We start from the raw sequence: 16,366 nt of genomic DNA on the forward strand, positions 1-16,366 counted from the left end.
TCTGTGTCCATGTGAGCTTTGAGATCGCCACCACTTTTATTAGACACAGAAACATATGGTCAAGCTTTGCACGCGTTGCACTCCGCTTCCAATTAGTCTCGACCGGGACGATAAATTGGGAATTTTCTCTGCAGTTAATCTGTAATGTACATTTTTGCGTTGGCATTGTGAGGAGCCAGCGATGCTGGTCGGATCTGTCCGCTTCCTGCTCTGTTGTGTGTGTCTGTGTGAGCGCACAGTAGCAACGCCCACAAAGCACTGAAAGCGAGGCTTCTCTTGGTAACGTCACACGCAACAGGTTACCGTAGTATTCGGTGCAACGCGCCAGTCAATTTAACTACATGCATATTTTACACAAACGTTTCTGTGCGCGACAGATTTCAGATGTGCGCGGGAGCGTTTTGCCATGTGTGCGCACCTTAGGGGGAACATTGCTGACCGCCCTGGGCTTAAGAGGTTAACCCTGTGAGGCCCAAATAAAAAAGACATTAGCAACTTCAGAGGCCAGCGGGTGAGACCTATAAACGCATGAAGGGTGCCGTGACTGAAAAAAAGGTTGAGAAACGCTGGTATATGGTGTGGCTCTTTGTGGTACCACAGTAATTTTTGTGGCTCTTAGTCTCTGACTGGTTGGCCACCCCTGCACTAGGGGTATAACGGTAAAATATAACTGTATAAAATCCAGTATATGCCCCATCGGCTTCCCACCTGCGGACACAGTGAAGATAGGCTATGGAAAGCTGGCACATTAGCTACAGGGATGAGGGTAATGGCTGGTGCTGAAAGTGTTAAGAGAACAATAAGAAAAGCCACCGCCACATTCATCAAGCCGTTCTTAACCTCTTCCATCCGTGATATCACAAATAACCAGCAATTCAGCTTGTCTGTACATTTATGAATTATGCAGTGATGTAGTTATCAGGAGAGTGTATTTTAAGAGGAATTAACACAACATGTACATGAAATAACATGTCATTTGGTGTAGTATTAGCATGGCTCACAGTGGCACTCGAACCTCTAACTTTGGTAGCATCAGTCATACAAGATAGATCCATGGACACCAGAGAGAATCAAGATGGATCCATGGACACCAGAGATAATCAAGATAGATCCATGGACACCAGAGAGAATCATGTTTGAATCCATTTTGTCTAATTTAATCTTCCTCTCTTCCTTCCTCTTTCCATTCTTCATCAGTGAGGCAGTCGACTAGAGGAAAACGTGGGACCATGAAGGAGGAAGAGCCTCCCACAAAACAAGCCCATCCCACAAAACAAGCCCATCCCACAAAACAAGCCCCTCCCATAAAACAAGCCCCTCCCATAAAACAACAAGCCCCTCTCACAAAACAAGCCCCTCTCACAAAACAAGCACCTCCCACAAAACAAGCCCATCCCACAAAAAAAGCCCATCTCACAAATCAACAAGCCACTCCCACAAAACAACGAGCCCCTCTGACAAAACAACAACCCCCTCTCACAAAACAAGCCACTCCCACAAAACAACAACCCCCTCTCACAAAACAAGCCCCTCTGACAAAACAACAAGCCCCTCTCACAAAACAACAAGCCCCTCTGACAAAACAGCAAGCCCCTCTGACAAAACAACAAGCCCCTCTGACAAAACAACAAGCTCCTCTCACAAAACAACAAGCCCCTCTGACAAAACAACAAGCCCCTCTCACAAAACAACAAGCCTCTCTCACAGAAATACAAGCCCCTCCCAAAGAACAAGCCCATTCCACGTTACCAGACGCCACCTCTTCATTGGTCAAAGATGCATCTGCGTCGTTGATTGACGATCACCCAGAGCTCCAGATCAAAGAGGCTGAGGTGGGAGAGAACAGACCCAGCATCGATGCCGCCTCTACTGGGCAGGACCAGCAGCCTCAACCCCCTGAGAACCAGACCTCGGATGGAGGGATGGAGACAGAAGACCAGGCTAGAGCTGCTCTCAAAGGTAGAGCGATTCAATACATGATGAAGTGTCATTTTCTCTTTCTAAGTAATTCTTATTCTTATTCTTTTTTTTTTTTTTTTTGCGTTTTATCGCTTTATTTCTACCGGGCAGTCCAGTAGGGAGAGACAGAGGAGGAATGGGAGACAGAGTGGGGGGAAGACATTCTGCAAATAACGACGGGTTCGGGAGTCGAACCCGGGTCGGCCGTGTCGCGGCTGAGTGCGCTATGTGGTTCGCCACTGGGGCGCCCCATTCTTAACCTCTTAATTAAGAAATGCTTCACCATTTCTCAATGCTGGCTTGATGTCCGACATCTCCACAGAGCCTCGCGGCTGATCGAATATGATTGGGCATTTAGAGGCATGGTTTTGCGAAAGGTCAATTCTGAATCGCAACATTTTCGGGCATTTATGAAAAAACCTTTTGGAGCCTATTGTTGTCCCGCCGATGGGAGCTTCGACCTCAGATGGATAACATAACCTTTTAGAGGTCAATGGATCAAGGATCGAATGTTCCTACGCACTGGAATACACAAACAAGTAGAATCCATACCTTTACTTTAGATACTTAAGTACATTCAATAGCAAATACTTCTCTACTTTTACTTAAGTAGAATTTGAATGTAGGACTTTTACCAGAGTACTCATTTATCTGGGTATTTCTACTTTTACAAGGAACTGTGTACTTCTTCCACCACTGATTTATACACCATTTTCAGTATGATCCGTTAGCATGGAAATCCAGTATATGCCCCATCGGCTTCCCACCTGCGGACACTGCCAATTGTGTTCGTAGCAGTGTTGTAGTACTGATTTTCAGGACTCGTGACTCCACTTGGACTTGAGCACTGATGACTTGGACTTGGACTTGTTCATTGATAAATACTAACCTGTTAACATGGTCACTGTGTAGCTGCTCTAACCTGTTAACATGGTCACTGTGTAGCTGCTCTAACCTGTTAACATGGTCACTGTGTAGCTGCTCTAACCTGTTAACATGGTCACTGTGTAGCTGCTCTAACCTATTAACACTTTGAGTGCCACTCACGGCTTTTTTCGGGTTTATGACCCGACCGTTGAATGCCACGCCCGAGTATTCTCTGGTATTTTTTAAAACGTTTTTTAAAACGTTTTTTATTAGCGATCTGAAATCATATTTCATCACGCGAGCCTACCGTTGGAGATCCAGGGACCGCCGGCGCTCAGATGTGAAAAAAGCGCCCCCTATCGTCTCCCAGATGGTAAATCACCCTTTTGGAATGGACTCAATGAAAGTGAATGGGAGAATGGATTTCTGACTCCACATTTTACTTCTCACTGATGCAGCCGGGGTCTACCAGAGTTCATGCTGGAGCCTCTGAGCCACGTGGATCATGTGTTTTATACTGTACACACGATGGATCAATAAATGTATCGATTTTTTCCAATGGCGATCGGAAATTGGAATAAACCATTTGGATACCATCTGACCTCAGGTAAGGAATCTATGTTATCAGTGTTAGGATAATCAGACTCGTTTTCACTGATATATAAGCGTTTATGTGATATGTGATATGGCTGTTTTGACTGTAAAAGCCATGAGGAAATAAGAGCAGCGATTATCAGCGCACAGCACGAGCGTGCGTGCGTGCGCACACATATACTATCGATCATCTAGCGTTTATTTGAAAACGATTCATAAATAAGCCGACAAATGACAACGTTCTGGAATATTCCAGTAAAAGGCGATTATCATAGGCATGGGTTGTTTTTCCCGGGAAAACGGGTGATTTTCAAAATGCTATCAAACGGAAATGAAGCGATAAAAATACAATCTGCCTTGCCAATGTTGACTGGAAAATGAGTCTTTGATAAGCGACGGGCAGATTAGACACATAGCCATAATTTAAAACATAGATTAGGCGATATTAATGTTAACATTGGCCGTGGATGGTGGCATTCAACAGGGTAAAAAGGAAAACACGGCCCGGCACTGAAAGTGTTAACATGGTCACTGTGTAGTAGCTGCTCTAACCTGTTAACATGGTCACTGTGTAGCTGCTCTAACCTGTTAACATGGTCACTGTGTAGCTGCTCTAACCTGTTAACATGGTCACTGTGTAGCTGCTCTAACCTGTTAACATGGTCACTGTGTAGCTGGTACATCATGAATCAGCACATGGTTATATATGATGCATCAGTCTATCAGAGAGATGCAATGCATGTGTGTATTGTTCGATTCAGGGGATGCGCAAAAAAAAAGAGAAATTTCTTCATTTGGCACAGAGGTGGTGCACCAGCTGCTGGCTGCTTGTGCTCCTGCTTGTGACGCTACAAGTACAACGCACGTTGGTAGCCAGCCAGCTCCAATACAGCCAGTGAAATCATTATCAGACGGACATCAATGAAATGTTACCGTAGCTAGCAGAGGAGTCTGAGGCGGGATGTCGAAAGACAATGGGCCTCATTCAACAATACTCTCATTATTTTTCTTATATAGTTTCTTACCCGTCTGTTAACTCATTCATGGCCAATCACGTAATATGTGTTTGCTCGCCAACCGTTGGGCGCCAAAAACGTTTTACGTTAATATTAAGTTTTTAGATTGTTTTTTCTTTTCTTTGATTTTAATATATTACACTCACGGACCTATAGTTACCGCTGAAAGCCATACTGGTACGCCAAAAGTGCAGTACCAGCCAGATCCTGCTAGGTGGCAGTATCGCTCACCCTTTGAAACCCTGTTCCAGACTGTGTGTCACATCTAATGTCCTCCGGGCGGAAGATTTTGGTCCAGGCAAGTCTAACGCTTCACCCAAGCAACTTGAAACGCATCTTGCTCACTCGATCCATAAATTGTGCCAAATTATGTCCGGGACCAGATGGACATCAATACTGGAAATCGCGATCAGACAATTGAAATATTCTTTTTGGAATAACCCTGATCAAAGGTAAGGACTATCTGACGTCAATTCCACCTTGATCCTACAATGATTTCATATTGATCCAGCTGATCAGCGTGTGTGGTGTTCAAAACGAATGCCGTTACTGGCGATCAGAGCATAAACCCCCCCCCCCCCCCCCCCCTTGATGCATTCATGATGAAACATAATACCCATTATACACATTCTATTTGGAAATAGTCCAGGTGAGAAACGCCAACGACTTTAGCAAAATTCACATAGCGCCCTATAACTAAGCTTTTCAGGAATTAGCCCGGATCACTCCGAAACTATACAATATTCACCACTGGATAATGTGCGAACGTATACATGAAAAAATTAACTCTCTTATGCATGTTCCACGGCTGTCAAATGACCATAGTATTGTCTCCATAGCTATAATATAGAATATAGATATAGCTCTGCAAACATAGTGACGCACAGTGAAGATAGGCTATGGAAAGCTGGCGCATTAGCTACAGGGATGAGGGTAATGGCTGGTGCTGAAAGTGTTAAGAGAACAATAAGAAAAGCCACCGCCACATTCATCAAGCCGTTCTTAACCTCTTCCATCCGTGATATCACAAATAACCAGCAATTCAGCTTGTCTGTACATTTATGAATTATGCAATTATGATGTAGTTATCAGGAGTGTGTATTTTAAGAGGAATTAACACAACATGTACATGAAATAACATGTCATTTGGTGTAGTATTAGCATGGCTCACAGTGGCACTCGAACCTCTAACTTTGGTAGCATCAGTCATACAAGATAGATCCATGGACACCAGAGAGAATCAAGATGGATCCATGGACACCAGAGATAATCAAGTTAGATCCATGGACACCAGAGAGAATCATGTTTGAATCCATTTTGTCTAATTTAATCTTCCTCTCTTCCTTCCTCTTTCCATTCTTCATCAGTGAGGCAGTCGACTAAAGGAAAACGTGGGACCATGAAGGAGGAAGAGCCTCCCACAAAACAAGCCCATCCCACAAAACAAGCCCCTCCCACAAAACAACAAGCCCCTCCCATAAAACAACAAGCCCCTCTCACAAAACAAGCCCCTCTCACAAAACAAGCCCCTCTCACAAAACAAGCCCATCCCACAAAACAAGCCCATCTCACAAATCAACAAGCCACTCCCACAAAACAACAAGCCCCTCTGACAAAACAAGCCCCTCTGACAAAACAACAAGCCCCTCTCACAAAACAACAAGCCTCTCTCACAAAACAACAAGCTCCTCTCACAAAACAACAAGCCCCTCTGACAAAACAACAAGCCCCTCTCACAAAACAACAAGCCTCTCTCACAGAAATACAAGCCCCTCCCAAAGAACAAGCCCATTCCACGTTACCAGACGCCACCTCTTCATTGGTCAAAGATGCATCTGCGTCGTTGATTGACGATCACCCAGAGCTCCAGATCAAAGAGGCTGAGGTGGGAGAGAACAGACCCAGTGTCGATGCCGCCTCTACTGGGCAGGACCAGCAGCCTCAACCCCCTGAGAACCACACCTCGGATGGAGGGATGGAGACAGAAGACCAGGCTAGAGCTGCTCTCAAAGGTAGAGCGATTCAATACATGATACAAGTGTCATTTTATCTTTCTTTTTATAAGTAATTCATTCTTTAACCTCTTCCACCCGTGCGGTCCATCGGCGGACCGCAAATGACATCACGTCAAATCAATCTGTCTAGACTGTCTGACAAAAGTATCGTTTTATTTTTCAAACATATTCAAGTATAAACATCATAACGATGTCACATTGTCACAATAGCAGTATATTATCATCAATACGTTAGTTTACCAATAGGTTAAAGTGTTATTAGATAGATTTTCATTTTCGTTTTGGTGTTTTATATTTTGCGAAAGTCGACCATTTTGGAAAGTTTTAACGTCAGGAATTGTATTTTCTTTTCTGCCATTTTGTAGAGGACACGGAGAGATTTTTCTTTCGAATTTTTCCGAACGACACTTCCCAAAAGCCTCTATGGTCTTTCAAGCTAATTACTTCTGTATGAATTATTTTAATAGCTCCTATTCAGGGCTCTACGCTAACCTTTTTCCCAAGGAGCACATGTTCCGTACCGTTGCAATCGTTCGGTGCACAGCGCGTACTGTACCGGAGGACCACATTGGGTCGGTACAGTACGTATTCGCGTACCGTTACACCCCTAATCGATATGAACCGAATGCCTAGTAGCACATGTGCTACTGAAGTAAATCCATTCATCGCACAGACCGATGTTGCTGTAGCACGTGCAACATATATCTCGCACTGTTCAGCCCTGGTTAATCATCTTCATTTCCTTAGATTTTTTGTACACACAATCTCAAGAAGGTACTGAACGAGATCAGTGGCAGTTTTTCATGTCTGGTCATTGTTAGCATGGTGTTATTCACTGTCAAAGATGCAAAGAAAAATCATAATTCATATTCTCCTTTGTTTCATCACAATTTAAGCAAGCCTAGTAATAGACACAATATTTCTGACACTGGAATACATTCACTGAGGTCCATAGATGTCCCTAGATACCAAGAATATGCAAATAACCCTTGTAGAAGTGGAGCAATATTCCATTTACTTAGGTATGTATTTTAGGGCTCCGGGCTTAACTCATTGGACGCCAGAGGTCGCTGTGGGCGTATGGCCGTGTGGGGCTGCAACACCCCCACTTGGCAGGGAGTTGTAACTGCAAGGTTGTTTTGGCTTTTATTCCATTGTAATATCCTACTCAATGTCACCGGCACTGCAGATTTACCCTACTCTTGTGCATTACCGGCCAGATCCTCATATGGGCGCTGTCTCGATAATGCAGTGTTCCCTGTTATACAGGCCGGTGTTTAAACAAAGTAATTTAGAAGCTGTACCGGGCGCGTGTCGGTTTTTACCAACCCACTTTCAGTTCCCCGTACACGTGTACCGGGCTGCACCGGGCAGAAAAGATCATTTGATGCCAAGACGAAACGTTGCATTCTGCTGCATTAAGGTAAGACAATGGTTAATCTATTATTATTGGATGCCTTCATTTGAACACTTAATTTGCACTATATTAAAAGAGTCGGTCTCGCCTCGCATAGCCTAGTGGGTGACGTGTGTATATTGACAAAAAAGCAAAAAATGTGCATGCTGCGCGGTCATTGCCTCCCCTTCAGCGCACCCGCCGCCTATGACGTTATTATATCACTTATCTCCGCACCCCCAATGCCCCTATTATTGTCCAACATTTTATTTGAATTTTTATCTTTCATATGATAGTACAGTTCCAGAGCTCCCGGTCAGGTCTCCGAATGTGTTTCCCCATGTTCCCCGTCGTCTTAGTTGTGCGTCATGTGTGTTAGTGTCTACAGTTTAGTCTAGTACGCGTTATTTATATTATATGTCCCGAATCAAGACCCAATTTTCCGAACTAATGTGTTTACCTTGTCTGTATTCCCAGTGGTCTGTGTGTTATCTGCAGTGTGTCTCGAGTCATAACATCCATTCACTATCAAATAATATGCATATGTGGTATTGAATCTTGGTCGGTGTGTGTGTCCTCAATGCTCGAGTCCTGTTTCTTTTGAATTAGCCTCCATGCTCCTCTGAATATTCTGTATTGCATCGAGTCCAGTCTGCGTGTTGTTTTGCATGTTAGCATCGTTGGCGTTCTGTATTGCTTCTAGCCTGATCCGAATGCTAGCTTGCATATTCATCGTGTTAGCTTCCATGTTAGCTTGTAGCTCCGTCTCCAGCCACGCCTCGCTGTGGTCTAATGTTATGTTAGCTTGTTTTACTTTCTGCGTCATCCCCTCGTGTTGTACCTTTCCCTTCGTTGTATTTTCTTTGTCGGGGGTCATTCTTCTCTCACTTCTCCTCGAGTTTTGTGCACTGGGTCTTGTCATCGTTCTTTTATCTTCGAGTTGTTACTTTTTATCGTGTTTTATAACTTTTTATTACCTTTCTTGAATTTTGGACCGGGAGCTCTGTTCTGCAGCTGCTCACCTGCTCCTCGCCAAACCGGAAGTCTCGTCATACACTTTTAATATCATGTAGACTATTCTGCTTTGTGTTTTTGTGTTTACATGTGATGTATTGTATATTGTATACATGCACTTTTATTATGTTCTTGTGTGATGTATCGCACATTTTATTGCTGTGTGATGTATTGCAAATGTTATTGCTGTCATCTTGGCCAGGTCTCCCTTGCAAAGGAGATCTTGTATCTCAATGGGACTTCCTGGTAAAAAAGAAATGTATTGCATGCTTTGCGATTTTTGCTAATTGCATAATTTAAAACCTGGAGCGTTTACCCCCTATTTTGGTTCGTTTGGGCATATGTGAACACGGCAATCGCATTCTGTTGTGGAACAAAACAAGCGGGCCGAGACCGCCTAGAGAGGGTGGTCTTGGCGCACTTCCAACTGTTAGATTTCGATCAATCAGCCAGTATCACCTCTTCATCGGTTGGCTTGTGTAGTTCTGCATTGTGTTTATCTCTTTGACGTCTTCTCATACTGACTGTACAATCTTTGTCATTCCCCTTTATGCAATCCGTAAACCTAAGAATTCTACACTGGACAGCGTAGTACCTTTCTTGGAATCGTTGTTTATTACATAAACAAAAGCCTCAGATGTTACCCATTTCGTATTGTCCTTGAAAAGTCTTTGATGGAACACTAAATTCATTATTCTATCGTCACTTCTGCTAGCTGCTTCTGTTACTCCAATGGTGGTTGAGGCCTTGTCGTTAGCCAAAACCCTTCTGGTGGCCCCTCCCACCACCCTCCCACCACCACCACCCTCTAGTCTCTCTCTCCACGTCTGCTCGTATCACGGTGTCCTGTTCTAACTCGCACGCGGAAGAAAACTCACATTATAATAATCATCATCATTATCATCAATGACAGGCCCGCCCCTCTCCTCGTTCCTATGTGACGCGCTGTCTTTGGCCACAGCTATTTGACCCAGATCACTATAGCAACGGCAATGTTGATATTAACTTAACCCAAACAAACGCTGTGGCTATCAGCACAGCCTCATCTGCAGATTGTTAATCAGCTCCTACCACACACTAAACGTCCAAAGCCTGTTTGCACTTTCAAGCCTTATCTAACACACTCTCTCTCTCTGCCTGTGTTGCTCTCCGATGGCTATAAGCAGTGCTGTCATTATATAAATTTTGTTTACATTATATACACTGAAAAACCTCGATCCTTCACAACCGAACCCGGAGCGACTCGTACGCTGTGAGAATGCAATCGACTTAACAAACCGACACAACTCACTTGCCGTACTGTATACGCATTGCATGATGACGCTTTCGCATTGAATTGTGGGCGGGATCAGTTTGTAGTTTTCTTTGTTAGGCAGCGGTAGCTGGTCAACATTGCAAATAATAATAATGAGTCGTGGGTCAAGTCAACGTGGAGCAGCGATGAGGTACACTGCCTCGTTGATATTTGGGCAGACGATCACATTCGTCAGATGCTGGAGAACATGCACAAGAACACTGAAGTGTACAAAAAGTTTAGTGACTGAATGAGGGAAAGGGGCTTTGAACGGTCTGTCGAACAGCAAAAAACGTCGACAACAATATGTCTGTGGCTAAAGTGTTACATCCACTGTCTATTTCTTGCTAATGTTAGCTACAATGTTGTAACAATGGTAACAGGTTTTGGAAACATAACCATTTTAACTAGGGATGTCCTGATCCGATCACGTGATCGGGATCGGGGCCGATCACGTGATTTTCCGAAGATTGGGATCAGAAAAAAATAAAGAAATCTGGATTTTTTTAAATTTGTTTACTTTTTTAAACTTTAATTTTTTTATTCAACAAACATGACCATGTTCACGTCTTAAACTGAGGCCTTAGTTTTGGTTTTAAATTGCATATCATCATTCATTTATTTATTGTCACACAGAGCAGAAGAATTTTGCCAAAACAAACCAATAGTATCCAGCTGCAGAACAGCAGACCAGCCACACTCAGACCCAAACGCATTTCCTTTGATTTAATTATACATCAAATGATTTATGTCAAGGATTGCAATGCCTTGCTTGAATGAAGTTAACTTTTCACCTGGATAACGTCAACATTCAGGGTGAATGTAATGTGAGAAATTGGGGATTTTTTTTTTTTTTATTAAAAATTTAAATATTATATATATTTTTTGATCGGATCGGGAAAGATCGGTATCGGTAGATACTCAAAATCACATGATCGGGATCGGATCGGGAGCAAAAAAATTTGATCGGGACATCCCTAATTTTAACCTAACCAGATAATAGTAGCCTGTGGCCAGCATATATGCATCATATGCATATAACCCATATACTGTATATATCTATCCACATATTTATGTCTGTACATAGCTGCATGTAATAATTTCCCACATTTTGATATCTATATCTGTACATATCCCCTACCTACTTTAATTGCATCAGTTTAATCACATGTACATTGTATATTGATTTGATTTGAAATATTTAATTCGAACATGTAAATAAATACAAACAATATAAAATCAAAACAAATCATTGATCTCAAGGAATTGAATTGTTCAGACCTATTGTTATGTTTTATGTTATATTGTTATATGTATACTATGTGTTGAAGCAGATTGAAACATTGCTGAGACTGTTTGTAGAGTTGAGAACCTGCCTGAACCCTGTTAACACATTGCCCGCCGGGGGTATTGCCAGGGGTGCAGTCGTGCACACACGCGGTTACACGCCGTGTTATTAGATCACTGAGGCAGAACTAAGTATGCGCGATCGCGCACGGATGTGTACTCGCGTGTACGTGCACACAAAAATGCGCTGTATCCATTCGTTGTGAATAAGTACCCGGCCGGCGGCCACCGTTTTACATAACAAAAAGCGCAGGTAGACTAGGTGTCTGGGTGTTGGCTATCTGAATGCATCTCCCCCTTCATTCTGTGTGACGGCAGTGGAGGTGAATACTAATGTGGCTCGGAATTCGTGATGGGGGTCTACCTGCTTATGATTGAATCAAGCGTCTGCCGTGCTGCGCGCCAGCTTTCCAATTGCTCTCGCGCGCGCACATTGACACAAATAGAGAGCAAGAAGAGCGTGTATGATAGAAAGATTGCACTTGCGTATATGCGCTTGTGTGTGTGTGTATAACTGCGCGCGCGAGTGGGTGTGAGCGCACCACAAGGTTCATCACCAAACCTCCCTTGCTGTGCACTAGGAGTCATGCACACACAAACTTCAAGTAAACACAAGTTGTCTGATTATTTTAAGTTTGCTTTTGTGTTTGTGTGTAAAACAATTTCTTTAATTGAATTAACTTAAACTAGTAAATACAAACTAAATTAACAATGTAACTTACATTGTTAATTTAGTTTGTATTTACTTTTCTAGTTTAAGTTGATTCAATTAAAGAAATTGTAACTATTACATTTAAAACATTGTTTGTTTTTCAACCATATCTGTTGACAATATAATTTCTTTATATATTGAAGGCTACATCCTGCTACCTTTTTCAGCTTCTCTATTTAAAAAAAAAAAAAAATCTGTTCTGTGCGCATGCACGTACCCGTGCGTGCACGTGGCGTGGCGTGTTACCAGTTCCCATATTACGACTGCACCACTGGGTATTGCCCATCTCATGCCCCTCTCTGCCAGCGCTGTAAGCCTATGGAGATGTTTACCTTCTTTGCAGGGCTATAACTTTTTAAATGTTATTGCTATATTGACATTACTATGGCCCATTCAACATCGATTATCTATCGTTCAGGATGTGGGAACGTTATACTTTTTCATTCATACATTGTTGTGTTAATACCTTCTAGAATATAAGTATGTTTTTAATCTTTTCTGCTGTAATTGCAAAAACGCTAGTTATAGGCCCAAACGCATTAGATTATCCATTGCCGTTTCCCCCCCATACACGCAACACCAAAAAACTCAAATGTATATGATCGGTATACATTATGCCTCATCATGCGCGGAGGAAAGGGGGGGGGGGTCGTTTATAATCCCCCCATCATCAGTAACTGCTTTATGTAGGTTGGGTGGATATATTGATCCGATGGTTTGCAAACAAGGAAATGCACAATCGGGTTGAAAATAACGTTATATTCCTCTTACCGTGGGCCAATGAGACTGGCGGTGAAAGATCGCAATTATACGATGCCGATCGCCTAGGTCCATTTCCGGTTTGTATGGCGCAATAAGCGCCGATATCATATCGATTATTAAGTTTAGAAAGCGATCCATTATGTACATAGTGTCTGTCAGGAGTCGCGTAACGAGATGTGACTGCCGGATGGTTTTCATCGATGCGCTGATGGCACATCCTGTCTGCGAGTGTAACTCGCCCGACCATCCACCAGGCGGCGGTATTGAGCCGTCGTTGCAGTCACATCTAAGGTCCAGCTGCAGGACCGGGGGTGGGTATATGAATTATGAATGCCATGGCGAAAAAATGAAATATTGATCTAAAAAACGCTGTACATCGATCCTGGCGCATGGCGGCCAACGACAGCGTTTTTGGCGCTGGATGTGTTAAGATTGTTGGGATTGTTCTGGCCTGTTGTTTTTAATCATCCTTTGTATGATGTAAGTGAAGAGAGGTTTTAAAAAATATATATTTAAGCACTTTAGTTTGCATTTTATAAGAAAATAGTTTACAATTGTATAATCTGTATAAACACTGTAACACTTTGGGTGCCATGGGTTAAATTCATGATATACCATAGATTGCCAGCTCTATTTGTCTATGGAGAAGTACCCCTTCTTTGCATGGCTATAACTTTTTAAATTCTATTGCTACATTGCCATTATTAGGGCCCATTCAAAGTCCTATATGTATTGTTCATTGTGTAGCAACGTTAAACTTTTTCATTCACATATTCATAGTAAAGTATGGTCTAATGTATAAGTATGTTTTCATCTCTTTCTGCAGCTTTCTCCAGAACGTGATCTATAGCCCCAAATGCATTATATTGATGATGAAATACAGTTTGATGGCAATCGGGGCGATATAAAAAATTTCAATTGGACGTACTTCTAGAATGATCTACGTATGATCTGATGATGACCGGATGGGCGGGGGATCGTTTATAATTCCGTGGGCAGCGTTATATCATTCATCTAGTGTGGGTCATATGTTCATCATAACAGTTTATATGGAACACGTTCAAAAATAACGCTGAATCTTACCGGATCTTCCTCGCGCCGTTGGACGATCAGCGTGGTGTAGACAGTTTTCGATTATGGGATGTTTATCCTGATGAACCATTTCCAGCTTGTATAATACTATATACGTCCAAATCATGTTGTTTATCGAGTTATTGGCAATGGATCGCTATATATTGTGACGAGCCAGAGTGCCGGGAGCCAAACCGAGTGCCCGGAAGTAATATGGCCGACCAGCACAACCTCCACAGCACTTCCTGTTTGGCGATTGCGCCGATCGGCCACCAGATGGCGCTCCTGAACCGCCAGAGAGCTCAGTGGGTCCTCCTGGTGGATCTCAGGCCAGCGGAGGGGAAATATGAATCCGATCACAGATTTTTGAAATATTGATATTAAAGACGCTGTAAAGCGTCCTTCGGCAACTTGAGCATGGCCGGGAATGACGCTGTAAAGCGTTTTCCGGCACCCAAAGTGTTTATCTTGTTATTGTTTTTTTTAAAGTAACATTGTATTTTTAAATAGTTAAACCATATATAAAATGGCATAACATTACAAAAAACAGCTTGCCTCCTAGGGCTGACCTTCGATTTATTTTTGGAGTTGGGGGGGCAACTGATTGATTGATTGATTGTACATATTCAAAGTAAGCTCACACACAAAATCCAAACTCAATGACCGAAAAAAGGAATAGGCTGAAACACATGCTTATTTTTGCCTATCCTTTACAATTCTTAAAAACTAAATATACTTTAACCCATTCTCTGCCACGCACTTTGATCATCCTAAACCATCCTCTGCCAGCGCTATTTGTCTATGGAGATGTTCACCTTCTTTGCAGGGCTATAACTTTTTAAATTGTATTGCTAAATTGACATTACTATGGCCCATTCAACATCAATTATCTATCGTTCAGGATGTAGGAACGTTTTACTTTTTCATTCACACATTCATACTATAATACCGTCTAGAGTATAAATATGTTTTTATCGTTTTCTGCAGTATTTCATAGAACGTGAGATATAGGCATAAATGCATATATTAGATTATCAAATGCAGTTTGATACCGATCCATGCTATATTAAAAATTTCAACTGTACATGGTCCTAAACGTCATGACTGATCATCTGCGGGTGAACAGAGGGGGGGGGGTCTTTATAATTCAATGACCGACGTAAAATTATTTATGTAGTATGGGTGATATATTGATCAGAGCAGTTTGTATCTAAAATGATAAAGAAAAACGCTGAAACTCACGTCAGTCTCCTCGTAGCGTTGGGCGATGAGAGTGGAGCAAACCGATCCCAATTATGGGATGTTGATCGATGCGATCCATTTCCGGTTTGTATATTACTAATACACGTCCAAATCATGTTGATTATTGAGTTATGGCAAAGATCCATATCCACGGTGTCTGTATTGAGCCCCGGGACGATAAACGAGTGGCCGGACGAAAATAGGGGACGGACCGAGCTCCAATGGGCACTTCCGGTTTGGCAACTCGACGATCGGCCACCAGGTGGCGGTATTGAAGCGTTGCAGAGTTGTGATGGCTCAGACAGTATCAGCCAAGACTCCGTGGGTGAAATATGAATACCATGACGAAAATATGAAATATTGATCTCAAACACGCCTTACGGCGTGATTGGCAGACAACGCATGGCGGAGAAACCCGCCTTAACACGTGATTGGCGGAGAATGGGTTAATGTAAGAAAGAACATTTTTAAATATGCTGCAAGATATAAAATTAAATAAATGTTTGATGTTTTACTCAAAACTGTACTCCTGAATTATTTTATCCTTCAGGGCCTTTTTAAATCTCCCCCGAGAGGTACACAACTTCAACCCGTCACTAAGACTATTCCACAATTGTCTCCATCAAGGAACTGTTCATTGTTAACTTCACAGAAGTTGTGTAGTACACAACATGCTGCGATGATTTGGCTGACCAGGGTAATGTGGGCATCACATTCCTTTAGGAGACATCTCCAGCGGCCTTTGAGACGCCCAAAGACACGCTCTACAGTCATGCGTGCTTGACTAAGGCGATGGTTGAAACCTATCTGTACTGGTGTTACTCCTCTACCCTCACGGTAAGGTTTCATAACCCAAGACGGCAGAGGGCAGGCCGAATCACCTAAAATGACAAGTGGCACATCAACTCCCTCAAATGTTTCAGTCACTCTTGTTACCAGTGTGCCTCTGTCACCACGCTCATACAGTCTCGACAGGGCGAAAACACGAGCATCGTGTATCCTACCTGGCTGCCCAACATTTATGTCCCAAAACTTGAGCTTGTTGTCTACACCTCACCCTGTAAAATAGTGGACTTA

At 42.7% G+C, this 16,366-nt stretch overlaps 1 protein-coding gene across 1 annotated transcript in view; it reads left to right on the top strand.

Annotated features, from left to right (window-relative positions):
* Positions 1-1,280: 1,280 nt before the first annotated feature.
* LOC311245121 (uncharacterized protein) overlaps positions 1,281-16,366 on the top strand; it is a 226,948-nt gene continuing 211,862 nt past the window's right edge. The window contains exons 1-2 of the mRNA XM_084334913.1: positions 1,281-1,959; positions 5,804-6,448. Coding sequence (XP_084191039.1) covers positions 1,923-1,959; positions 5,804-6,448 — 682 coding nt within the window. The 5' untranslated portion in view covers positions 1,281-1,922. The remainder of the gene's footprint in view (positions 1,960-5,803; positions 6,449-16,366) is intronic.

The sequence above is a fragment of the Notolepis coatsorum genome (genome assembly GCF_963971535.1).
Source record: "Notolepis coatsorum genome assembly, chromosome: 1".
Lineage (NCBI taxonomy): Eukaryota > Metazoa > Chordata > Actinopteri > Aulopiformes > Paralepididae > Notolepis > Notolepis coatsorum.